Source organism: Sebastes fasciatus, chromosome 15 (assembly GCF_043250625.1).
Source record: "Sebastes fasciatus isolate fSebFas1 chromosome 15, fSebFas1.pri, whole genome shotgun sequence".
Classification (NCBI taxonomy): Eukaryota; Metazoa; Chordata; class Actinopteri; order Perciformes; family Sebastidae; genus Sebastes; species Sebastes fasciatus.
Window position 1 is genome coordinate 29,231,098 of NC_133809.1, and position 27,227 is coordinate 29,258,324.

The 27,227-nt window shown below is 41.6% G+C and overlaps 1 protein-coding gene across 2 annotated transcripts; it reads left to right on the forward strand.

Annotated features, from left to right (window-relative positions):
- Positions 1-5,102: 5,102 nt before the first annotated feature.
- LOC141784004 (mitogen-activated protein kinase kinase kinase 7-like) lies at positions 5,103-27,227 on the forward strand. 2 transcript variants are annotated; one of them, XM_074661673.1, is made up of 14 exons: positions 5,103-5,391; positions 8,125-8,235; positions 9,695-9,760; positions 10,233-10,278; positions 11,372-11,510; positions 13,789-13,913; positions 15,167-15,295; positions 15,930-16,060; positions 17,280-17,364; positions 17,494-17,624; positions 17,715-17,862; positions 19,844-19,905; positions 21,939-22,054; positions 25,953-27,227. In XM_074661673.1, exons 1-14 carry the CDS (start codon positions 5,326-5,328, stop codon positions 26,122-26,124), a joined length of 1,527 nt encoding a protein of 508 aa, XP_074517774.1. In that variant the 5' UTR covers positions 5,103-5,325; the 3' UTR covers positions 26,125-27,227. The 2 variants fall into 2 exon arrangements, with proteins under 2 accessions (XP_074517774.1, XP_074517773.1); XM_074661672.1 differs by having other exon boundaries at positions 5,185-5,391; positions 17,718-17,862.

Here is a 27,227-nt window from a genome sequence, read left to right on the forward strand (position 1 = left end):
CTCGTGCAGAATAGTCCAAGTCTCATTTATCCAGTCGTATTCTCACTACTTCCCAAACACATGTATCTTTGCCAAAATCATACTATTTTAAACTCTTTCGTCCTTCCGAGACTTGGATTCTACTGCACGAGTTGTGTAGTGGAGTTTGTAAATGGATGTTTTGATATAGTTTTGCTGTTGTTGAGCGCGACCCCATTTACTTCAATTCATCAAGACTTTTCTCCGTTTTTTAATTCTCCGTTCACCGTGGAGGCATGCGAGAAAAAACAAAGTTTTCTTCTAGAATTCAAGGTAACACAGGGTGAGGAATTGATATACAAATGGTCATTTTGTGGGTGAAGTATTCCTTTAAAGTGTAATATGGGTGAAATGATGAAATCACAGGTGTATTATTTATAAGATTTATGGTCCCCTAACGAGGCTTGTTCACCAGCAGCTGGAGCTTGTCCATAGACCCGAAGCACCTAACGCTACCTGGTGATTTAATCAATATGTATAGACGTCTGGATAAGCAATATCTGACCACTGTGTTGCGTCATTGATCCACTTCGATGGGGGAAGGACTGATGGAGCGTGCCAACAGACCGCTCAACGGAAACCACGGACGCTCCTGTTCAGCCAAGGTCACAAAATAATCATTAGACATGTTTGTTTAACAAGAAATAAATGTATACAAAGATTGTCAAAATGATAATGAATGAGTGTGTTCACTCAGCTGCAGATAGGAAACTAACTAACAATGTTTGTGTTACTGCTTGTTTTAACAATGAGTAGGATGTCCTGGGTTTGATTCTGAACAGAAGTCACTCTATAAAGGTTCAATCTACGGCATTCATTCAGAACTACTAGATGTTGCACTAGAGCACCTGCATCTCAGACCATCGGCCACCCCCCGCCTCCTTCCCTTCACATGGTAGTGGCTAGAAGGGAGCCCGCAAACTGGGGAAACTCTTGCGAGATTGTTAAGGTTAGGCATTGATCTCGAATTGTTTAGTAAGGGATAATGTACAGCGAGCCGATCATTGTTGTGAAATAAACCCCGACAGGGCGATGCTTGTTTATTTCACGACAACGACCCGCTAGCTGTACATTATCCCAATTATTACACGGCTACTCACTTAAGAAATCAATAATTTGACACAAAAAGGGTCCACCAGAGTCCGACATCAGAACTGCGTCCGTAGCAACGGTCTGTTATACATAGCAGCGGTCTGCTATAAAGAAATAACAGACCGCAGAACGCTGTGATTGACCAATCAGAATCGAGTATTCAACAAAGCCGTGTAATAAGGCTAGGCATTGACCTCTAATTGTTAGGTTAGGATAGGTTGTCAGGCAGCGAGTCTCGCGACAGCTTTCGCAGATCTCAGATCAGATTTTGCAATTTGCAGGCTCCCTTCTAGACACGACCCCTTCATGTCCCTTGATTTCTTCTTCTTCTTCTTTTAATTCAGACTGGGCACTGGACGTGCATTGCTGTCTCCTGACCGGTTAAAAACAACAACGTATCTGGTCTTTGTAAATGGAAATGATGCACATGTTTGTTTGCAAATAGAACGGGGAAGTGAGATCCGATCACAAGTGGTCACTGGAGACACATGTGGAGACGCATTCTAATGCCAGGTGTGAACAGACGTACTTAGAGGTGTCCACTTGTGATCGGATCACCCAAGGTGCATGTTAATGCCAGGTGTGAACAGAGCCTTATCTCTTCATAAACATAGGGAGGGCCAATAGTTTCATTCTGTGCTCAGGACACCATTACTCCACTCTATCTCTACATTGCTAATAGTTGTTTGCTGCTATATTAATGTTCAAAATGTTATATATTGAAGTGGTTAAGTCATCGTACGGGGCGTATAGATGGTGTTCCACTCATCCGTCTGCCTGTATCCAACTCTGTCTGAGTCCAGAATGTGGCCTTCTGAATGGGCTCTTTGGTTGAAACTGACACTTAACTCACATGTTCCATTATCTGGGACCATTTACGTAACAACATGACATTTCTATTCCGAGACCTCAGAGGATGAAGAGGCTTCTTTCTGAGGAGGGAATTTTTCCAAATAATAGGCACGAGTCCAAAAGTAGTTTTGGATTGTGAACCGTGTAGGATATTTGGACTCTTTGATTTATGTAAAGAAAACATATAATGCTCGTTCTGTCTGTTCATAATGTTGTGACATTTTTAACGTCAGTAAAAAATAAGGAATAACTAAAATATCTACTTATGTGTTTTTTCTTTGTCATTTTCTTAGATTTAATTTTAAAGAATTGAAGAAGAAGAATTAACAGACTTGAATTAAAGTAGTAGAACAGGGATTTCAGAAAATAACAATACTGTAAATAAGATATACTGTTGCCTACAGTAAGTTTATGTTCTCACACAATATTACACAAGTCCACTTGCACACAATAATACTTTAATAGCAGAAGCGGAAGAAGTAGCCTACTCAGATCTTTTACTTAAAGGTCCAGTGTGTTACATTTAAGGGGATCTATTGGCAGAAATGGAATACATATATACATATATTAATAAGAATGTTTTCTTTAGTCGATAATCACCTTAAAATAAGAATTGTTGTGTTTTCGTTACCTTAGAATGAGCCGTTTATATCTACATAGGGAGCGGGTCCTCTTCATGGAGTCCTCCATGTTGCACCGTCATGTTTCTACGGTAGCCCAGAACGGACAAACCTTTTCCTGCTTGGGCCGGAGTCGATGACGTTACTCTCTCCCGTTACTCTCTCCCGTTGCCGCCGCTCTCTCTCTCTCTTGCTTCTCCACTCACTTCCCACGTACACACACACTCTAAGCACTGGCTCTGCTTCAACTTGCTCTAGAGAGGGACATTTGCGTTTTCGCGTCGGCCACCGTAGATCCCCACCACGCTTGGCACACGGGAGAGGCTTCAGCTGGTTGCAGTCTCAACCTCACTGCTAGATCCCGCCAGATCCTACACACTGTTCCTTTAAAAGGACCATTTCAATAGATTCCCCTAATTTGTTACACACTAGTCCTTTAAAAGCTGTGTAGAGGAAATTCAGAGATTTGTTTCTAAACACATTATAAATGTGGGAAAATAATGACTGAAAACATGTGAAAAAACTGTGAACATTGTAGTACTGGATTATGGAGTTAGACCGTTTAACTGTTTTTCGCCAGTTTTATGTTCAGGTTTTTTTGGGCGGGGCTGAAACCATGGCTCGATGACGCACTGGAGTCATCCTTAACATGACCACACCTGTCTTCACAAACCTGTTTTTTTAAAGGAAAAAGAGAAGCCCAGGAAAATGACAAAGTGTCAGAGGATAGAGTACCAGGACCACGATGGTCTTTGAGACTACCAGGATCACAAAAGCAAGCACTTTGTCCATGGCCCCGGGAAGCGGCGAGGTCCGGGTGGTGTCTGCTGTAAAGGTCGCGGCCGCGAAGCTGCTAGCCACCTCCCACACCGAGCGGCCATCCCTAACCCGCTGAGTTGAATCCCCCTAACAGACTGCACTGACCCGTTTACCTCTCAACGATTTCACGCCCTCTTGCACTCTCTCTTCAAAGTTCTTTTCAACTTTCCCTTAAGGTACTTGTCGACTATCGGCCCTGTGCCGGTATTTAGCCTTAGATGGAGTTTACCACCCGCTTTGGGCTGCATTCCCAAACAACCCGACTCCGAGAAGACCAGACCCCGGCGCGACGGGGGCCGTTACCGGCCTCACACCGTCCACGGGCTGAGCCTCGATCAGAAGCACTCAGGCCCCCGAGCGACACCGAGCAAGACTAAAAGACTAAGATTAAAAGTACACAACTTTTCCCCCACTCCGCCTGTCGGACGGGGATTTGGCGCTGGTCTCTTCCGTCTTTGCTCGCCGCTACTGAGGGAATGCACCTTACCTGCAGTGGGCGTGGTTTCAGCGCCTTCAGCGGACACGCCCCCAGCGTCTCAGAGCAGAGAATACTGCTTATTTTCCCATGATTTTGTAAGCTAATTTTATATACTTGGCGATTTTTTTAATCATTCAAATTTGGCTGGGTGGTTAGTAACACATTTTTTCTGTGGTGTGACAAACCCAGAATGCAGATTTATTATTGCTTTATAAGGCCTTTAAGTAAAAGTAGAAATACCACAGTGTGAAAATACTCCATTACAAGTAAAAGTCCTGAATCCAAAATGGTACTTAAGTAAAAGTACAGAAGTATTATCAGGAAAATGAACATCTAGTACCAAAAGTAAAAAGTACTCATTATGCTGAACGTCTCCTTTCACAGTGTTATATTATCATAGAATAATAATGATTCTGTTTTTATCACTAGTGAATACATGTGAGGGCATTTTAATGTAGTCAGTGTGGTGTCTTGTAGGTTTTTTGTTTCTTTTTCTTTTCTTTTATTGCTATGGAGCCTTCTGTGTGTCTGAAATCAAGTTTTAATTGAATTGAGGCAATTTTAGATAGACTGCATCATATCTTATGTTTTTTTATGTAAAAAGTAAAAGTGTGGTGGCGTAAAAAGCACAATATTTCCCTCTGAGATGTAGTGGTTCAAAAGTAGCAGAAAATGGAAATAGTCAAGTAACGCACAAGTATGTCAAAATTGTACTTAAGTACAGTACTTGAGTAAATGTACTCAGTTAATTTGCACCAATGTTTAATAGTGAGATCTAAACAAAACGTGTTTGGACCTGATCGCTGAGGCAAAACAGCTGCAGAATAATAATAATGATGGTGAATGTTCTCTCGGAAAAATGGTAATAAGAGTGTAAGAAGCCAAGTGTGTGTGTGTGTGTATGTATATGTGTGTGCGTGTGTGTGTGTGTGTATGTATATGTGTGTGTGTGTGTGTGTGTGTGTGTGTGTGTGTGTGTGTGCGTGTATTAGCAATGGAAACTCCTGTGTGTCCCCCTGGTGGAGACTCTGGATCCCGCAGAAACAAAACAAAGCTGCATTCAAGAGCACCACTCAGCAGTGTGTTTAGATGATAAAGCCTTGTACCTCATTACAAGACGAAGGATTTACACCGCAGGTCACCGGCTGAAGACACAGTCTGTCCGGTAGTCTTAATCAATCCAGTCCCGGTTGACCGTGTCCAGCAGAGCTCCGTCTCCCGTCCTTTCCGTCCTCTCTGTGCGGCGGGGGGACGTTCACAAGCGTCCTGCTCACAGATGTTTCATTAGGCAACACCGAGCTGCTGGGTGCCCACTTCCTGAATCCACAGCAACAGGAGCCAGCAGACATCGCAGCGGACCATTGTGTCCCGATCACCGCACCGATCACACACCGATCAGCGCAGGGCCAGCCTCTCGGGTCTGATCTCCAGCGACGTCCTGCTGCCATGGTGGAGACTCCATCCGGCTGTGTGTTTGAGGACATCCAGTATGAAGACATCCAAGTTGAAGCGGTAAACTTCCTGAGAGCAGAGAGGAAAAGAGAGAGAGAGAGAGAGAGAGGACATTAACGTTAGCTCTGCGGTGTTGGGGGGGGGGATCCGGTACCGGGAGTTGGTGTTGTTGGTGTTCAGGTAGAGACAGACACGGGCCAGTCTGCTGGGTCATTGTCCCATTTGCTGTCCTTCTAGTGTGAAAGACACAGAGAGTTGAAGACACTTGAGGTTCTGAGACACATGACAGCTTCTGATCCTGCTGGAGACCCTGAATGCATCATGTTAACAACCAGCAGAGCGAGGCCTCGGGGCTTTAACAGGGAACACTAGTCTTAAACGAGCTCTGGTTAAACTCTGCTAGAAGTGCAGGCTAGTAAAATACATCCAGCTCAGAGTGAGAGCATTTAAAAGCCTGTCCCTGATGTTTAGAGGGGGATGTCCTGTTTACCATGGCCTCATTAACCTGCTTGGGGGGTCCAGGGCTAAAAGGAGTTGCTGGGCCCCTGTTAACCCTCCTCTGTGCATTGTGTCCTGTTTCCACCACAGGAACTTTCCCTCACAACTAAGAACCCTTTTTGAGGAACTCGTGGTGCCTTCAAATGAAACTCGTGAGCTTGTGTGTACAACATGGGAAGTCGTGTACACGATATTAGGGCCTTCAAATGGGGGTCGTGTTTACCGTGTTCATCAGAAGAGTCCATATGAACGCCCCCCCCCCCCCCCCTCTTGTCGTATTCACGAGCTCGTAAGTGGAAAGTTTCTGAAAACTCATAGAGTTCACGAGTTGTGACGTGTTTGTTGACGTTGTCAGAAATGGCAGAGGCCACGGAAGTTCATTTTTCGGTACATAATAAGTTAATATATTGTCATTTTAGTCGTATGTTGTAATTCTTTGTTACTGTACAATCTGTCAGAAACTGTTGATACTCCCAACTGCCTCATCTTTCTCCTCTCTCATTATATCTCTGCATTTCCTGCATTGTGTTACCTGCTTGCTAGCTTGCTATATTATTAGCCTCTATTGCTTCTAGATGCCGACATTAACGTTAATATTGCCGTTGCTTAGCAACAGTCTTCTCACGACTTGAATGCCACGTATGTTATCTACACGACTTCCCATGCTGTACACACAACATGGGAAGTCGTGTACACGATATACTGTAATACACATTAACTGTTACTGTCGGCGTCTAGAAGCCACAGAGGCTAACAATTTAGCAAGCTAGCAAGCAGGTAACATGTAAGGGTTAATGAACAGCAAGCCGGTCAATGTTGGGAAAGAATCACCGACAGGGGCGAAGCGGAGGGGTCTCTCCTCGCGCTGAAGGGGATTCTTTCACAACAATGACCCACTACCTGTACACGGCTACTTACTGAAGAAATCAATATTTTGACACAAAAATGGTCCACCAGAGTCCAACATCAGAGCTGTGCCAATAGCAACGGTCTGTTATACATAGCAATGGTCTGTTATACACAGCAACGGTCTGTTATACATAGCAACGGTCTGTTATACATAGCAACGGTCTTTTATACATAACGGTCTGCTATACATAGCAACGGTCTGTTATACATAGCAACGGTCTGTTATACATAACAACGGTCTGTTATACATAGCAACGGTCTGTTATACATAACAACGGTCTGTTATACATAGCAACGGTCTGTTATACATAGCAATGGTCTGCTATACATAGCAACGGTCTGTTATACAGAAATTACAGACTGCAGAACGCCGTGATTGACCAATCAGAATCTAGTATTATACACAGCCATGTAATAAAATGCAGTAAATGCAAAGGCATAATGAGGAAAAAGATGAGGCAGTTGGGAATATCAACAGTTTCTGACATATTCTACAGTAACGAAGAATTACAATATACGACTAAAATGACAATATATTAACTTATTATGTACCGAAAAATGAACTTCCATGGCCTCCGCCATTTCTGACAACGTCAACAAACACGTCACAACTCGTGAACTCTGAGCTTTCAGAAACTTTCCACTTAGTGAATACCACATGACGGGGGCGTTCATATGGACTCTTCTCGTGAACGCGGTAAACACAGTAAACACGACCCCATTTGACGGCACCATCATTGCGTTTTCACTGCAGGGACCAGGGTCTAAATTAAGTTCCAGGGACTTTTTATGGGGCCTTTTCACCCCCAAAAAGGCCCTGATCGTGGGGTAGTACTTTCGGGGTGGAGTTTGTAGGGATGACCGTCGCTGATTGGTCAAACACACACAAACACACACAGCGCTGCTGCTTCAACTGTACCGCTTCATTCATAAACAAGGAAGTACTTTAGTATCCATTTTGGACCATTTTAGGACAAGGGGAGGAAATTTTTTCTTTGTTTGATAACATTGAAAGTAAAGTTAGGCTCTGCTGTCGGCCTTCCAATGCATAGAAAAAAGAGAGAGAAAAAGAGAGAGAGAGATCGGTGTTGGGAATGAGAGAAAGAAAAGTTATTTTCTGATTGTTTCATGGCCGTTACGTTCTAAATCACAAATAAATAACCATCAAACACTCAACCGATGATTTACTATGGACATGTTTCTCTGTTGCCTTTCATTCATCACATCCAACGTTCATCAGTAAATATCGTCGTTGCAGTGAGACAAACACAGACAACAGTGAGCTGAAGGAACCTTTTAGTTCCTTGAAAAGTAGTTCCAGGGACTAAAAGTCCTGGAACTTTTGGTGTAAACCCGTCTTTATATGGTCATGTTGTCTTTCTGCAGGCTGTTGGCAGAGGGACGTTTGGAGTTGTCTTCAAGGCCATATGGAAAGGAAAGGATGTAGCAATCAAGACCATCGAGAGTGAGAATGAGAGGAACGCTTTCCTCGTTGAGGTACTGTGAACGCCTTTCGTTGTTCTGCTCTGTGCAACATGAAACCTGCAGCCATGCAGCCTCCTACTTCACACGTCTGGCATTATTCAAAGATCCCACTGTTACAATAATACCCTGGAACTGTTACTGGAGATAGCTGTGCTGTGCAAGATTTCTATTTCTCAATAGATTTTCCAGGAACTTTACTATATCATAGTACTGTGAAAGAGATTTAGGCACTTTAGATGTTTCTCAGACGGTTATTTTATATCTTCTGCATTAGTTTGTTAACAGGACATTTATTTTAGATTTCAAATCACTCCTTTTGAAAATATTCCAGCGTTATATTTATAACAAGGAGGCCGATACCGATGTTTAAAATAACAATTTGTCCGATAGCCGATGTTTCTGTTTATTTAGTTTTTGCTGTTATTTGATGAGCACAAATTCAATCATACACATTTATGAAACAACCTTTAATATCACCTTCTTTCAAATGAAAAAGATTTTTTTTAATGAGTGCTTCAAAAACCTTTTACCTGCTACACTACTACCTACTCAATGAGAAGAGTGTTTCAGTACACGGCCCAACAAAAATATTAGTTTTGTGAAGCAGAAATTAAATTATATGTCAATACGATTAGAAACATCAGCAGTGTTTCTCACACATAGACTTTACTCGGGCGGGCCGCCCATATATTATATTAACGACCACCTGAGTATATTTGGCGACCCATTTTAGCATTTTTACTTTTCTTATCTGTACGAGAGAAGAACGCCATCTGTGATCGATTAACTAGTGGGCTAGTAACGGAACATTTAGCTTGCGCAAAATTGATGCAACACAACAGATAAACATCAGCCACGGCCATCAGCGAATGTCAACAAATCAACCAGGCGAATATCGGCCAATACCGGTGTTCGGCCGATAAGTCGGCGCATCCCTACTTCATATGCTGTTAAAGAAAGCGTAAATGGCAGCAGGTGCTCTGGACTAAACACAAGGCAGTTTAGGGTTGGAGAGCGCTACAAGGATGAGTGAAGCATGGTGGAGTAAAATAAATAAAAACTGTTCCTGGCATTATTTTTGAAAGCATCTAAAGCATTTTTTTTCACACGTTTCACAGTACTGTGTATATATATATATATATATATATATATATATATACATATATTGATATTATGATGTAAAATGGCGTATCCCATGGTAGATGCTTTTAATCCATATCTCCCACCCCAGGTCATGAATGTTCCACTTCTGTCTAGAGCTTTATACCAACACATGAACACACCACAGACACACACATGCTATTTGTTTTCTCACACATGCTGGAGCACAGCATGAATACATTTATTACATAAGTTTTAAATATCATTACCTGACAACATCCATCACACATGTTCAGACAGCATGTAAAACACACTCAGACAGACAGATTCATGTGTTCATTCATAAGAAGTGTTTCTTATTTGTGCACAGCTCCGCCAGCTCTCCCGGGTCAGTCACCCCAACATCGTGAAGCTGTACGGCTCCTGTGACAATCCAGTGAGTATCCGACCCTCGTCACTGTGACGCTAACAGCTCCTGTGTCGTCGGACATATCAGTGCCCTTCTCTTATGATGTGTGTGTGCTAAAAGACAAACCACTTCCTGAATGAACTTCAAAGCTCATCACCAGACTTTTAGATGAGATTAGTTTAGTTTGGCCATCCCAAAACTGTCCCAATTAACAGATTTGGAACATGAAATTTATTCATTTCTTTATTTTTTAGCATAAAAGTATTTCTCCAATGAAGTGTCCCTCTCCAGTGCCACCAGGCATCACCACACTCACTGCTGGAACTTCCAATCATTTCTATGAACCACATGTTGTGGCTGTTGATGTAACAAGTGCTACCGTTTTTTAGCCCATCATCTCATTTGTAGTATGAACATGTTGTCAGGTAGTCGCAGGTGGCTGAACAGTAAATGTGAAGATTAGAGGAAGTTACAGATGACCCTGTCGTTGTGTTCTCAGGTGTGTCTGGTCATGGAGTATGCAGAATGTGGCTCACTATATAACCGTAAGTCATATTTATGTCAGTTTGTTTCAGTTCTTCTGAAAGTCACTCATGGTCACACCGTTTCATTTCTCTGAAACGTAATTATATTGTTTCGTTGTTTATTTTGTAAAATAGTATATAATACTATGACATATATATGGTAATATTTCGAGAAAAAAATCTTAGAAAAGATCTACGTCCAATTTACGTGATTAAAGTAATACATTTACAACAAAAGAAAACTTGAGAAATTTAAGGGACAAATCTACGAGAAAAAAACTCAGAAAAATGGTGTTGTTTTTTTTGTCAAGGATCCACATCGCTTCACTTTGCAGGGTTGGATCAACCTCATCACACCACAGAGGCCACCATTAAACACACTGCAGTAACGTGAGCTGCAGAGTTAAACTATATTAATTATAAGTATTTATTTATGTTCATAAAAGTACACAGAAAGAACATGAAAGAAAACATGTATATATATCTTTCAGGATCTTCGCCTCGCTCAGAGGTGACATCGGAGACAGCAATTTTAGGATTTATATCGGCAAAATAAATCTTACAACAGGTCTAACATGAGGATAAAGTAAACTGTTTACCGATGTCAGCATTATGTTCATAAAGGAACAGAGAAATAAAATGAAGGAAAACGCGTATAATGTATCTTTCCGGACCTTTGCCTCACTCAGAGGCCGTCCTTACCATAAGAACACTACTTTAGGAGCAACCAAATTCAGATGGTGGCTAAATTTGTGTTTTCAATCTCAGAGAATATCTGAGTTTTTTTTCTCATAAATTTGTGACTTTAAGCTTTAAGTTTTTTTTCGGAATATTACCCCACACCCCTCATAATGTTTTTTTTAGTTTTTTTTTATCTACAATGGCCTTAATACACCGTCGTAATAAATACTTGTTTATTACATATATATATATATATATATATCAGTAACTGTATAAACACAAAACCACACCAATGATACCGTTCACACTCATCGTACACAACAGTTCCTAAATGGATTTCATATTTGCTTTGAAATGATAGTGCCCCATGTTTGTGTTCATGTAGTCATAATCTCATTCTGTGCTTCTCTTCTTGTTTGTTTCGTAATCAAAGTCCTGCACAGTGCCGACCCACAGGCAAACTACACAGCGTCCCACGCCATGAGCTGGTGTCTGCAGTGTGCCGAGGGAGTCGCCTATCTGCACTCTATGAAGCCAAAGGCCTTAATTCACCGGGACCTCAAACCGCCAAAGTAAGTCTCCTCATGATCCAACAGATAGACAGGGTACACAGTTAAAGTCACGAGAAGCTTTAAAGACACTTTAAATGAAAAGGTTTGTAATGATGCACCAATAACTTGAGATGGTCTACTTCTACTGCTACTTTGTTCCTGATCTGACTCGGCACCCTGGAAGACCAATGAGCGTATGTTGTAGCTGTGCAAAGGGGCCATTATCTGCTGATTGTACAGAGAAGGGGGATTCTGGGTAATTGTGGCTTAGGAGACGACTTGCAAAATATGACCGGCTCATTGTATTTGCCTGCAGTTAAACAGTTGCTTGATAGGTGAAGAATAGGAGCCTGTTCATGCTGTCGGCCTTGCAGAGCTAGAGGCATGTTTAAGGGGGGAAAGCATTTATGGAAATGAGCTATACACACAAGATTTATGGCCTCTACAACTGAAAAAAATAAACACACACATTTTGCTGTAAAAGGAAAAATTCCCTGTAGATTTATCCTCCATTTTTAGATTTAAGTAAAAAGGTGAATAGAGGCAAGTGCAAAAATATAGCCCTTTATTTACTGGAAACTACCTTGTTAACATTCACAATAAATTATTATTATTTTTTTGTAGTTAGTAGTTTGTAGGTCCTTTTTTTTATTTCATTTTTTAGCCCGTCGGTTGGTCCGTCCACCACTTTGGGCCAGACTGAAATATCTCAACAACTAAAGACAAGAAATTGCCTGTAATTAACAAAACAATTGAAATTAAAGCCACAAATCTACGAGAAAAAAAAAATAGGAATTAAAGTGATTTAAAATTTTCAAACAAAAAAAACTTGGATATTCTCTGATATTACAGTGGTAAATTTAGGGGTGAAAAAAATCACAAATTTATGAGAAAAAAACTTTCTATGGTTATAAAGTCATAAATTATTAACTATTGGATGGATTACCATAGGGTTGTGTATTGGCAAGAATCTGGCGATACGATACGTATCATCATAGAGGGGTTACGATTCAATATATTGTGATACTGTAAGCTTTTTTTTTCAAATGTAATTTTAGGAAAACTGTCATAGAATAAAGACTCACCACCATATGTATAAAATCTGAAAAGAAAAGTCACAATGTGAAATGTCTACTATGGGGACTGACAGTTGGGCTCATTGGATCCACAAGAATCTCAGCGTTACAGTGATACTCAATTTATGTAATTCAAGACTGTTTAGGGACCCCAGTATGCAGAAATATTCAAACACACCATTTTAGAATATTAAACAATAACACATTTATATTGCATGTGTTTTGCCCCAAACTGCATGTGATGATCATAAAGTGGGCATGTCTGTAAAGGGGAGACTCGTGGGTACCCATAGAACCCATTTACATTCAAATATCTGGAGGTCAGAGGTCAAGGCACCCCTTTGGAAATGGACATGCCAGTTTTCTTTCTTGTTTGGAGCGTTATTTAACCTCCTTTGTGACATGCAAGTATGCGATGGTTGGTACTAGGGATGCACTGATACCACTTTTTTCAGACCGAGTACATGTACAGGTACTTACATTTGGGTACTCGCCGATACCGAGTACCGATACGAGTACTTCTCTGTGCGAAAAGACCCTCGTTAACAGCCAGCTGGAGGGTGGGAGCGACACACGGCAGACTGGGGAGTCCCGCATACAAGGCGGTGCGCCGCGACCGGCTCTATGTCGGCTTGGAAAGACTCGGGGCGAACTGTCCTTAGTGCGTCCCAACCGCGTTGCGCCCCCAGGGCGTCTGCGGCGATGTCTGCAACCCACCCGAACCCGTCTTGAAACACGGACCAAGGAGTCTAACGCACGGGCGAGTCAGAGGGTGTGAGCAAAACCCGATCGGACCATCCCTAGTTGGTATCAATGGATTCATTAGGTTTTTTCTAGTTTCATATGATACCAGTATCTTCACTCTAGCTTTAAAACTGAGCCCACTACAACCTCCGAAAGACAGAATGGCAGCCGGGTCAGCCGGCGGGACGTTGGATCTTAAGAGGTTAATTAAAAATCTATACATCGTTTTGGAGAATCGATACAGCATCGCGAAACATATCACGATACTCGTGTGTCTATATTTTCTTACACCTCTAGATTTCCATGGCATTCATGGTCCTGTCCAATACTTTGTTTTATGACCAAATACCTACCAAGGTATTCTATCTAAACTCAAAATGTTCATTCACAAACATATTGTGTTGAAGTATTAACAGTATGTCCAGAGTGTATAACATGTATCTTCAGTCTTTAATCCCCGTCCACTGCCTCTGTTCCAGTCTGCTGCTCGTGGCTCGTGGTACCGTGCTGAAGATATGTGACTTTGGAACGGCTTGTGATATTCAGACCTACATGACCAACAATAAAGGCAGTGCAGCCTGGATGGCACCGGAGGTGTTTGAAGGTGAGCTACAAACACCACTTTCACTTCTCGTTGTGGAGCTCCAGCCAATAGCTGCTTAAATCAGCATTATTATTTTTTAATTATTTATTATATTTGGTAAAGATTTGTTTCCAACAACCAGTGTCTGTCTGTATTTATTTATTTATTTAAATTTGGATTTAATCTCCAAAGACTGTACTGCACTTGACATAGAGGAGCCAAATTTTTCAGCCTATCAGGGTGCAGTGACTTTGATCAGTTGGATGAGCTGTATTGTATTAAAAGTAGGGTTTTCTATTAACTAGCTAGTGGGTATTTCAAACCTTCCAGCCACTCTGAGTTTCACGAATCAAAAGGTTTTCCTAATAAACTAACAGATTATGAGTCAGTGTATCCATTATAACATGTGTGTTAGTAAAAGTTAAATACATATTTGACAGTCCTTTTACTGGTGGATGTGATATGAATACTATCTTTGTTGTTTGGCCCAGCTCAGGTTCAACCCTTGACCTAGAACTTTCTTTTTATTATCTAGTTTGAAGTAGCAGTAGAGTCAAAATGTTGCCAAATTGCTCACATGTTGCTAGCTCTGTTGCTAGCTAACGTTACAGTTATGAGACAGTTCAGACAGGAGACGGTCCGCTGTGAGTCAGTTTCCTGTACCTGTGTCATGCGGGTTTCGCCACTGCAGCGCCCCTTTAGGACACAAGCCACATATCTTCTGAACATTCTGGCAATAAAATGTCATTTTTCAGACCGAGAAATCAGGAGAAAATGAACTTTGTTAGAGACCTCTCTCTGTCTTGCGAGGTCCGGCAACTGACGTTCAACAGAGATGAGAAAAAAGCGAGATGGCTCACTCCTTAGCTACTTCCATTATCGATTTAGGACGCAGCAATTGTTCTTTTTTTTTTTCTGAAGCTGATGATGTAAGTAGCTAAGGAGTGAGCTGCACCTGTACAGAACGGATCGGGCATAGACTCGCACACTCACTGATATCTGATCCAGCTTTATAGGCTGCATTGGAGGCATTTCCGATCAGTATAGGAACAACTCCAGTGTTGTGACTAGCTTACAGGATACTGTGTAATTACTACAAACACTTGCATACATTGTCATTGCAGTTTTTGTAGAATGTGCTTCAGTTCATGTCTTGACAGCGTTACCAGCCGAGCTTCAATTTACCTGCATTTTGCTGGTTGTGAATTTAAAGTCGTGAAGACAATAAATCTGACTTTGGTGTGTGTGTGTGTGTGTGTGTGTGTGTTCCTCAGGCAGCAACTACAGTGAGAAGTGTGACGTGTTCAGTTGGGGCATCATCCTGTGGGAGGTCATCACACGCAAGAAACCCTTTGATGAGATCGGTGGCTCTGCGTTCTGTATAATGTGGGCTGTCCACAGAGGTGAGCACAATCCTCTTTCATCAACTACAACTATGATACCAACCGCTTTGATGATCTGTTTGTTTCTTGTAATGTTCTGCTGCATCAGTTTTGATCACTTTTTAAAAAAAAAAAAAATAACAAACATCACTCAACCCCATCACTATTGTTTATATTTTAAGGAACCTCTCGCCTGCCTTCCTGCTTTATCACCAACGGCCGTGCAGTTCAGAGGATGAGATCAGCGCATGCTGCGTGCAGATACAGATATAGATATGAAACTGTTTTATATGTATACAGATTTCGGAGGAGACCGGCGGCGTTACAAAAAAGCCTGCCCTTTCACAACTACTCGCTGACTGCTAACGTTACTCACGTTTAATAGCGGTCGAATTCCGTGTTTCGGTATGGTTGGCTTTCACACCTGATGCGAACCGTACCCGAGTCCACATGATCCGTACTCCAGACCACCTTTTCAAGTGGACTCGAGTACGGATCGACAAACCGTGCCCGAGTACGGTACGGAGCGTTCACACTAATCAATCGAACTGGACTTTGGGGACCAGCGTACTCTGACCCGGGCCCGGGTCCCTGATGTGAAAGCACCCTTAAACATTCCAGTCCCCTGACTGACTGACTGTTTCCTGTGACGCAGGTACGCGGCCTCCTCTGATCAAAGACCTTCCAGAGCCCATCGAGACCCTGATGACCCGCTGCTGGGACAAAGAACCCAGCCAGAGACCGTCCATGGAGGAGGTCAAGAACACCATGAGCCATCTGATGAAGGTATCGTCCCAACACGTACTGTTACTACCCCTAAAACGTTATGTACAGAATAAATATTAACATTAATTAACAGCAAATACAAACAGAACCACCGGCAGAAAGCTAAGATGTTGACACAAGCAGAGATGAACTCAACACTTTGAGAGAAAGATCGTGGATCCGCTGGTGATAGTCAGCTGCGGACATCACGCCGTATCGGCAGTAATCCAATTCAGACGAAAAATTAACCCAATAATGGCTCTTACCTGACTACAGTAAGGTGGTACTTAGTGAAAAAAAACACATGTATAGCTTCAATTTGTATAGTTCGATATGAGCCGAAAGCATAAAGGTTGGTGGCCCGTCCCCTGCCGCTACGTAGCAAAGATGGCGACCGTTGAGAGTGAGAAGTGTCCAGCGTTCCACACTCAACGTTTTGACCATTTTTGAATACAACATGCGGGTACTCGCAGTGCACTTTGACATACTTGTCAGTGTGAATGCACTTATGCACTCAAAATAGCAAGTGTAAGTACGAAAACACGGACAACTCCCAGACCGGACAACGCCGTGGTAGCGATGCCGTGGTAGCGATGCCGTGGTAGCGACCTGTCAATCACAAGGCAGCCCCGCCCTAAAGCATCCCCTGCTTTATGGTCTATTTGACTCTAAATGGGACCATCATTTACTAAATGAACATCATGCTGTATTGAAGAAGACTTGAAACTAGCGATTGAGACCATAAACTCATGTTTACAATGTTTACTGAGGTAATAAATCAAGTGAGAAGTAGGGTCATTTTCTCATAGACTTCTATACAATCAGACTTCTTTTTGCAACCAGAGGAGTCGCCTCCTGCTGGCTGTTAGAGAGAATACACGTTTAAGACACAGGTTGCAGCCTGATCTAAACCTGATAACTAACCTGACCAGGACCAGGCTAGTTTGGACTGGTGGGAACAGTTTCCATGGTGATTTATGTCAGATCTATTTAAACCTCTTTTATGAAACACAATGTTCCTGAAAATAAACCTGACTTACTGAAATAAGCCTGGTTTAACTAGTCTGTACTTAACACACAGACTTTATATTTTTATCTCTCACTCTGGGAAAGAAAAAGGATTTAAGTGTATTTCCCAAAGTGTTGGAACTGTTCCAACTGTTGGGACTTTGACCAATCAGGTCAAACTGTAATGAGCTCTTTCTGAAAAGTGCCGGCTGGTGTGTTTTGGATCTTCCAGTACTTCCCCGGCTCTGACGAACCACTCAAGCTCCCTCACCAGTCTTCACCCAACAGAAGCGGCTCTTCATCAGCCACGAGCACAGGTGACCGTCACAGCTTTGACTAATGCATGATTTTTTCTGTCAAGTGCAAGAAAATGTCCCATGTGTGTTGAATTCACTGCGTGTTGCAGGCAGAGAGTGTTCTCATGAGTCCGTGTTTGCTGTCCGCAGGCTCGTACGCCGACTACACCATCAACAGTAACAGGAGTGACGACAACGCAGAACACAGGAACTCAGTTGGCAGAGAAGAAACCCTGAAAAGCTTTGAGGCCAAATTTCCACTCCAGTTTAAACCCTCAAAGGTAATATGAGCATCAACACTGACGGTACACCATCATACCGTCTGTTTGTCCAACCCAACTTTATGATGTGAACCTCTTTTCCTCCCCCAGCAGACTGCCACGTTGCGTAACACTGGTGTGTCCAAGGTGTCCAGTGTAGACAGTCAACCAGGACGCTCCCAAAGCCCCACGCTCTGCACCAGCCCTATAACCACCACCACCAGCCAATCAGAGCTGAGGATGACATTTAGTCCCACAGGTAGGGAGCCTCATGAGAAAGATAACGGCTCATACTGAAGCTGCAGTCAGACCGAAATCCACCAGCAGTCTATAAAGTTGTTCATTATACACCGTTTTAACATTTTACTGTCAACTTTGGAAGATACCGACCTTGATTTGATGAACTCAGCCTGCTGAAGCCTCATATTAACATGAGATGGAGTATATTTCTGCACGGAACAAGTGGACTGTGGATTTTGTCCCGCATCACTTACATGGGGAATGGGAATCGCAAAGCATTCTGGGGCGAGGGGCCATTTTTTGGAGGGTAGAGTACGGAGCTACGGTAGACTATCATTATATATATCACCGGTCTATTCATCTGTCATCTGTCGATGGTTCATCATCAGAAATACCCATATAAAGAGAAGCTGACAGGCAAAGGGGCCACATATTACCAAATTGAAGTTAATTAAAGCTGAAGTAGGCAGATTGGAGCAAATATGATTAAAAAATAGATATTTTTTTAAAACAGTCGCTATATCGTGACAGTAGTACATGAAACAGGTAACCTGAAAAAAATCATGTTCCTCTGTGTCCTCCGGTGCTCCTAACGGCATCTGCAAGATTTCACAGACCGGAGGAAAACAAGCAGTAAGAGCTGATCTGAGGTCCGCCGTCCATCTGCCGTCTATGAGAGCCGGCAGTCAATCTCCGATCAAACGGTCAAACTAGGCAGCGCTGATCAAATATGAATCAACATTCTGTTACGTTAATGTCTATTTCTCTCCTCACGTGTTTTCAGAATCATCTTGTAGTCCACGGTTTAGCTGTAAAATGAGAAAGTTTGAGATGGCTTGAAGGAACGCCAAGTTCCGGTCACATGACCAGAGTACAGCCAATAGGAACGCTCTCTCTCTCTGAAATGACCTGTGATTGGTCAAAGGCTCCCATCACGGGCTAGATTCCATGAGTAGGTGCAGATGTCTCTCTCAGAACACTTGAATTACAATATGCTGAAAGGTAATTATGTTTTATTTTGCCCAATGATGCCAAAAAATACACTACCTACTGCCACTTTAATGATATCAATCCTTACAAATTAGGAGGACCTTGACAGCTTGCCACCCATTACAGTCACTGATGTGTTTTGGCGTTAGTGAACATCTGTCAGCAGGTCAAAATACATTAATCTTTGGAGGCCGAAGTCCAGTTTACAAACGGGTACATATATGACATTAAGATCTACAAGCCAAATGCCAACTACACAATCATCTGGACAAAGATAAACCAGCTAAGAGTGATATAGCCTATTTCTCACTTCAAATGTTTTCAGAAGTAGATTTTGGTGGATCGTTTAGACGGAATAACAGAAAGTTTACGAGCAGGCCGCCATGTTGTTTCCTGTTTGAAACGGTGAGCAGAAAACCAGGGACCAATCAGGTGCATTTCACGATAGGGTACGTCACCGCTTGAACGGCTGAGTGTTGAGTGGAGCAGCGCGTCCCCCTAGTGTCCTCGCTGGACCTGGTGGACATGTACCAATGGATTTAACATTACAGACATGACCACTGACTATTAGTGGAACAATTTAGCCACAAATTCACAGACTGACCGCACACGGTTTGGACTGAGTCTTCTTTTCAAGGAGCCAGCACACTCTGCTGTCTGCGGATGCATCCGCCACTTCATTACAATCTAAGTCTGACTGAAAATACATATGACAGACCTGGGATGTTTACTATTAACTTTTGTTTTTAATTTTCTGGTTGAGTCCTACTTCAGCAGGTTGAGTTCATCAGGAGTCTGACCACACACAGTGATACCTCTGAGTTATGTTGCATTGCCCACCCTGCACCACTAAGGGGCGTTACAGTGCAACCTACCACTGTTTGTATGTGTGCAGGTGTGTGTGTGTGCTTCCTGCTACATGAGCTCTTTTACAGTGACAATGACTGTGTGTGTGTGTGTGTGTGTGTGTGTGTGTGTGTGTGTGTGTGTGTGTGTGTGTGTGTCTTCAGCTACCAATGGTTTAGACGGCTCCATTCCCATGGCCTGCCTGAAACTGGATCACCAGTTGCAGGTACGTTGAAAATACATATTTTTGTTCACGTTTACATTCTAATACTACTTTTTTATTTTTAATTTAACCTTTATTTAACCAGGAGTAAAAACTCATTGAGATTAAAAATCTCTTTTCCAAGAATGTCCTGGCCGAGATAGGCGGCAGCACAGTTACACGGCTGCAGACATAAAACAAACATAACGGTTTAAAATGAAGACAAATTACAGAATCATAAGGTATCCAAAAAACATTCATCAGCATTCAAAACATCTACAGCCAGATGTGCTTCTGAGTCTTTTAGAAGCACTTTAAAGACATTCAGTGAGACCAGCTCTCGAAGATTCAGGTCATTTTGTAGCTGATTCCAAGAAGAGGGAGCAGCATACTGGAAAGCCCTTTTTCCCAGTTCAGTACGGACTTTGGGGACAGTTAGTAGGATTAAGTCCTGGGAGCGAAGACGGTACCTTCCCGTACTTTTTTGAAGGATGTAGATCCGTAGTTAAGATGGAAGCAGACCAATAATAGCCTTATAAATAAGAACACGCCAGTGGTTCAGTCTACGGGTGGACAAGGCAGACCATCCTACCCGAGCATACAAAGAGCAGTGGTGTGTAAGGGCTTTAAAATGTGTAATACAGTAAATCTCAGTGCTCCGTGGTAGACAGTATCCAGTGTGCATAGGCTTTGAGAAGATGCATACATGTATATAACATCGCCGTAGTCCAGCACAGACATAAAGGTGGCAGCGACAAGCCTCTTTTTGGCCTTGAAGGAAAAGCAAGACTTGTTTCTAAAATAAAAACCCAATTTCAACTTTTCACCAGCTGCTGAATGTGAGGCTTAAAAGACAGAGAATCATCAATCACAATTCCAAGATACTTGTACTGAGATACAGACTCAATCTCAGAGCCCTGGAAAGTGGTGACAGATGGGAGATTCAGTGGTTTAGATTTTACACTTGAGAACAGCATGAGTTTTGTTTTGTTTTGTCAGCATTTAAAACAAGTTTTAAGCCACACAGGGTGCTTTGTACAGTATTAAAAGCAAGCTGTAGTTGACAGAGAGCCTGGTCTGGTGAAGACGCAGAGCAGTAAATCACAGTGTCATCTGCATAAAGGTAGAATTTTCCATTGGGGACATTTTGACCAAGACATTGATATAAATATATAATAAAAAGAAGTGGTCCCAGGACTGATCCCTGTGGCACACCCTTAGTTACATTAAGGGAGCTGGAAATGATGCCTTCTGTCTGCACACACTGAGATCTGCCTGATAAATAGTTACTAAACCAAAGGACAGTTTATCCAACACTGCGAAGTCTAAAATTGTGTGATCTACAGTATCAAAAGCCATGGATAAATCGATAAAAAGTACTACTACTGCTGCTACAAATGTTAATAATAATAATATCTCACAGTTGACTGTTGCATGTTATATCTATTGTTGAGAATATAACTTTAGAACATGGCTCAGTAGAGCTCTCTAGTTTGGTCTGCTTCAGTACATAGATTTTTATTCCACAGAAAAATTTGATGCATATACTTATTTATTTTTTATTTTTTTTATCAGTGATATGTATGTCAAAGCACACACAGTAGTAAAGAACAGTAATGACCAGCGTTGAATGCATGTAGTACTTTATCCGTGTTTATTGTTTAATAAGTTACTGATATACATCGTGGACACGCTGGACCTCATATTAATGCATTTCACTTCTTGTTTTTGTCCACTTTTCTCTTTCACTGAACATTTATAGCTTCAGAATTATTATTGTTCATGCTGAATCAGAAATCTGACAGATGATTCATTGAACCATTTACTTACTGTCGTAGTAGTTACTGTATATTTCTTGGTCGTTGAATTAGTTGTTTTGTAGTTTGAACTAAACAGTTTGAGAGGTTGGTATTCAAATTCAGCGTAAACCATGGTTTTGCTCTGATACTACCGTTAGCTTTTCACAGTATTCCTCTCATCCAGTTGTTTGATGTTGATCTTGATGAAACCTGTTATGGAACGGTGTATTAATCACTGAGCCGTCCCGGTGCTTTCAGCCCCTGGCTCCGTGTCCAAACTCCAAAGAGTCCATGGCTGTGTTTGAACAGCACATCAGGATGGCTCAGGACTACCTTAAAGTCCAGGCAGAGATCGCTGACCTCCTCCGGAAGAAGTAAGTCAAGTCATATTTTTCATAATTATCTTTACTTGAACTCTGTGCAGCTTTAGGGATTTTGTAATAGTAGATATAATATTAAAGGGGACCTGTTATGCTTTTGTGCTTTTCCCCTTTCCTTTAGTGTGTTATATAGTTTTTTTGTGCATGTAAAATGTCTGCAAAGTTATCAAGCCCAAAGTTCTCACCAAAGGGAGTTACTGCTCCTGAACTGCCTGAAACGCCTCGCTTGAAGTCCCACCTTTTCTTCCGTAACGTGGTGATGTCACCAAGTAACACATTTTGCCTAAAGGCTAGTTTGGCAAGCCCTCAAACCAAGCTAGTTAGAGCGCAGCTGGAGCGGAGTCCGAAAAGTGTGGTTCAGTTGACCAATCAGCGCATTTTTTTTTACATTAAAGCATGTAAACATGTTCTAGTAAAAACCCAAAATACAAGTATCCAATGAAAATAAGCATAATAGGTTCCCTTTAACTATTATTATTTCCATTCCATTATTGTTCCTTTATTAAATCCATCTGCTGATCATGAACTGTCAAGGATGTACTCTCCTAAGTGATCAGTATAAACAACCTACTGTATAAGTTTGGTATGGTAACATGTATGTACGTGAGTGCTCCGGTGCTGAGAAATGAAGCTTTAGTGCCAAAAACTGCAGTTCATCAAATGGCCATTGAGGCTCCAATAGGGAGTCAATACCCATAGACCTCCATGTTAAAACTCCCAACTTTACAGCAGAAATAAACATGTTTACAGCCTGGTACAAAAAACTAGATTCTTTTGGAGAACTTCTCATGCAAATATCGGAAAACAATATGGCTTGCTGTGCAGTTAACAACAGACCGTCTAAGACAGGGTCTGCAACCTGCGGCTCCGGAGCCACATGCGGCTCTTTAGCCCCTCTCCAGTGGCTCCCTGTGGATTTTTAAAATGTACGAGTATTAGGGCCACATTGAGGAAAAAAAAATAAATCTGAGATTTTGAGAATAAGGTCATAATATTACAAGAATAAAGTCATAGGTTTACGAGAAAAAAGTTGTAATATTATGAGAATAAAGTCATAATATTATAAAGTAGTAATTTTAGATGTTATTTTCTTTTTTTCTCGTAAAAACAAGCCTGTTTTTCGCTAGCCAGAGTTAGCATCCCAATTAATGTCCGAGTTACCATGACTTATAGATGCACTTTGCTAACCAAGAACCAAGAACTCAACCAGATAACTTGGCGTTAGCTGCTTACGGTACGTGGCCCCGCCGGGCCACGCTCTTCCCCCAGCTCCATCGAAGAAAGTGTATTGCCAAGCAGTGAAAGCCAATTGGTCGTTCCATTGCAACATCAGCGCCCAGCAGTAGAGCTACGCTTCCGCCATTTTGGACTGAAAGATACCTACCGGACCCCAGTAAAACATCCGCCTACAAAGTGCCGCACGGCCTGTGTTGAACAATAAAATATTACAAGTATAATAAGCGTTTTCAGTCCAAAATGGCGGCAGCGGCTGTTGTAAAAAAACAACAACCTGAGTTTCATCTCTTTGCTTATATACTCTTTGGCTCCACCCTCTTGCCCAAATATGGTCACTTCTGTCTCCAAAAAAAAAACAAGATGGTGACGGCCAAAATGCCCAACTCCAGGCTTCAAAACCACAAACCAATGGTTGACGTCACGGTGACTACATCCACCTCTTATATACAGTCTATGGTTAGAAAGTGAAGAGTTCAAACAGATCCGAACAGTTCCTCATTAAAAAGTGAGTGAAACATAGTGGCCACACAGTAACTATCCTCACTGTAATATTACACCAAAACTGTCCAATCAATGGGTCACCTGTCAGGTCATATGACTTCATGTGTGATCTGCTGTGTTCAGTCGTAATAAGTCGGTGAAGACAAACTGGAACTAAAAAGGCAACAATGCAGCATGTTTTTCTTGGGCCAGACAAACTGAACCCAACGAGACCTGAGAGTTCACTAACGTACTGTAAACAGAAATATACTGTAAAAATACTGGTAATCTGGTGATAAGATTTCAGGCCAGGTTTCTCCTCAGAAGTATGACCTAGTGTAGCTTTAATGGAGAATAAAACATTCTGAAATACACGAGACATTCTCAAGGACGTCTACTGCCGCTGGCTCCCCTGTCATTGTAATTCTGCATTTAAAGGAACAGTTCAACATTTTGGGGAAAATAGGCTTATTCGTTTTTTTTCTGAGTGAGATGAGAAGATTGAGGTCAATCTAGTCACTGTGACGTCACCTATTGGTTTGTGGAACACAGTTTAGAGGCCTTGAGTTCGGCATTTTGGCTGTTGCCATCTTGTTTTTTTTTAACCAGAAGTGACACGAGAGGGTGAAGCCGAATCTAAGCAAAGACATTTTTTAGGCGACCGAAATGTTACAGTAAACTTTGATGAAGTGAAAACACACTGTGAAAGGGTTAAAGTTCACACAGACAACAGACAACTCCCAGACTGGACAACGCCGTGGTAGCGACCTGTCAATCACAAGGTAGCCCCGCCCTAAAGCATCCCCTGCTTTATGGTCTATATGACTCTAAATGGGATCATAATTTACTAAATGAACATCATGTTGTATTGAAGAAGACTTGAAACTAGCGATTGAGACCATAAACTCATGTTTACAATGTTTACTGAGGTAATAAATCAAGAGAGAAGTAGGGTCATTTTCTCCTAGACTTCTATACAATCAGACTTATTTTAGCAACCAGAGGAGTTGCCTCCTGCTGGCTGTTGGAGAGAATGCAAGTTTAAGGCACTTCAGCATTGGCTTCACTTTTCAGAGGTTGCCACCTGGTCAGGACGTTGTTAGCCTAGCTTAGCATAAAGACCGGAAGCAAGGGGAAAACGGCAGCCCCCAAAAACCGCACGTTGACGTTTTTACATTTCTGTTTGTGCATGGATTGATTTAATTTGTGATCTTTAGAGGCTAGCCAGGCTAGCTGTGTCCTCCTGCGTCCAGTCTTTATGCTAAGCTAAGCTAACCATGATGTCTCATGTCACTGAGATCAAGAGGGGAAAAAAAGCAAATAAGCGTAATTCCAAAAATGTTGAAGTAGTTCTTTAAAGGTCCCATATTTTAAAAAGTGAGATTTTCAGGTCTTTTATATTATAAAGCAGGTTTAAGTGCTTTATAAATACTGTTAAACTATCAAAACGCTCAATATACAGAGAAATACACCTAGCCCGTATTCAGAAATTGCGCTTATGAAACAAGCCGTTAGGATTTCTGTTAATTTGTGATGTCACAAATATACAATATTTAGACCATTACACGGTTTTAAATGTAAACATTCTAAATGTGTCCCAGTTTATTTCCTGTTGCAGTGTATGTAAATAACATCAGCTGACAGGAAGTAAACATGGACCGAAACTGTTGCCTAGCAATGCAATTCCGTTGCAATTCCATTGAAATGCACTAAAACAGAGCGTTTCAGACAGAGGGTGAATACAGGTATATTCAGGCAGACAGTTTGAGGAAAATAATGTGTTTTTTGAACATTACAGCATGTAAACATGTTTTAGTAGAAACACAAAATACAAGTATTAACCTGAAAATGAGCGCGATATGGGACCTTTAAGACATGGAATACGCAACATTGCTGATTTCATCTACCAGAGAGAGAGGGAAAGAAATTTCTGATTTTAGACGGTGGTACAAGACGTGCATTTAATCTCTCCCTCTCTCTCATGTTTTACCTTGTGCTGCTGCAGCCTGTACATTCATCTGCGTGCCGTGTTGAAAGCGATTCAGATATGTTGCAGGTGTTATCGTTACCGTGACTTTAATGTAAAAAATGACCAGGGTACTTATTCAGACGTGAGAGTTTAAAAAGTATCTGCTGACAGTAACAGTAAATGTCTGTGTTTGCTCCCCGTGTTCAGAGAGGTGCTAATGTCCGAGCTGGAGCAGGACCAGAGGGAGCAGCAGACTTCATCTCGACTCATCCAGGAGCACAGCAAGCTGCTTGAGGACAACAGCAGCAAGTCGGCCTACTGCCAGGGCCTGAGGAGCAAACTGAGCCTGATCAAGAGTCAGAACCAGCACCACAGCTAGGACACGCAGTCACCGAGTCTTCTTCTCCTTCTGGTGTTTCTACTCTACGGTTCTCTTTCTCTGACGGATGAGAGGTATCACTCCATGAACTGTATACTCGGTACCAAAAGATCACTCCCACAAGGTGTTGTCACTCCAGGAAAACAAGTGAAATTTCTTCTTTTTAATAATTACAATTTATGTATAAAGCAAACATTTGGATTTCCTATCACAAATTAATTCCAAAAATTAAATATGAGCACCTTTTGTTATGTTGAGGTAATGAGATAATTCAGTGAAAAATAGCAGTTACCACGTCCTGTTTTGGCCTCCGTACATTTGATGACCATAAAATGTCATATTCATTTCAATATTTCACCATGGTGTTGATTTGGTGGGACCAATGACATCCATATAGACTCTGAGATGGACTTTCATTCAGAAAAAAAAAACCTGAAGCTCCAGCAGGTGTCGCGGGGTCAGAAGGTGACTTGCCTTTTTAGCCAGTGAGTTTTATTTTAATGTATTTTCTTCTTTTTTTTTGGAGTTGTTGAAAAGTAACTACGATTGTAATTTGTAAATTCTTACTTTTATATATTCAGTTTTATCTCCCATTGTATTGTGTTTTATGAAAAAGAGGAGAGGCACTGACAGTGTGGGCCGTATCATTTTAAACCAATTTAACTGTGAATACAAGACTTACCAAAGGAATTCTGCTTCAGAGACGCGCTGCCTCGGAGCAGAAGAAAAGCTTTGTTGAAACGGCTGTTTGAAATGGAAATAACTGTAGAATAATGAACCTGGCAGACATTTCTATATATCTTGTTTAATTTCTTTACACACTCGGTTATATTTCACAGAATTATATTAACATTATTCTGCACTGCACTTATTTGGGTCAAAGGAAATGTGTTGTAGTCTCACTTTGGTGTGGTGATTTCTACGACGGTGGGTTACTTTGGGATGTTGTTTTTAATGCATTTCTTCACACATTGCCTAAGGATTGTTCTTGTACAGTTCATTTTTTTCATCTCAGTTTATTTTCTAAAACATTTCTCCTGATATTTTTAAAATGTACAGACTGCAATTATATGCTTTTAGTAAGTAAAACCAATTTGTAGTAT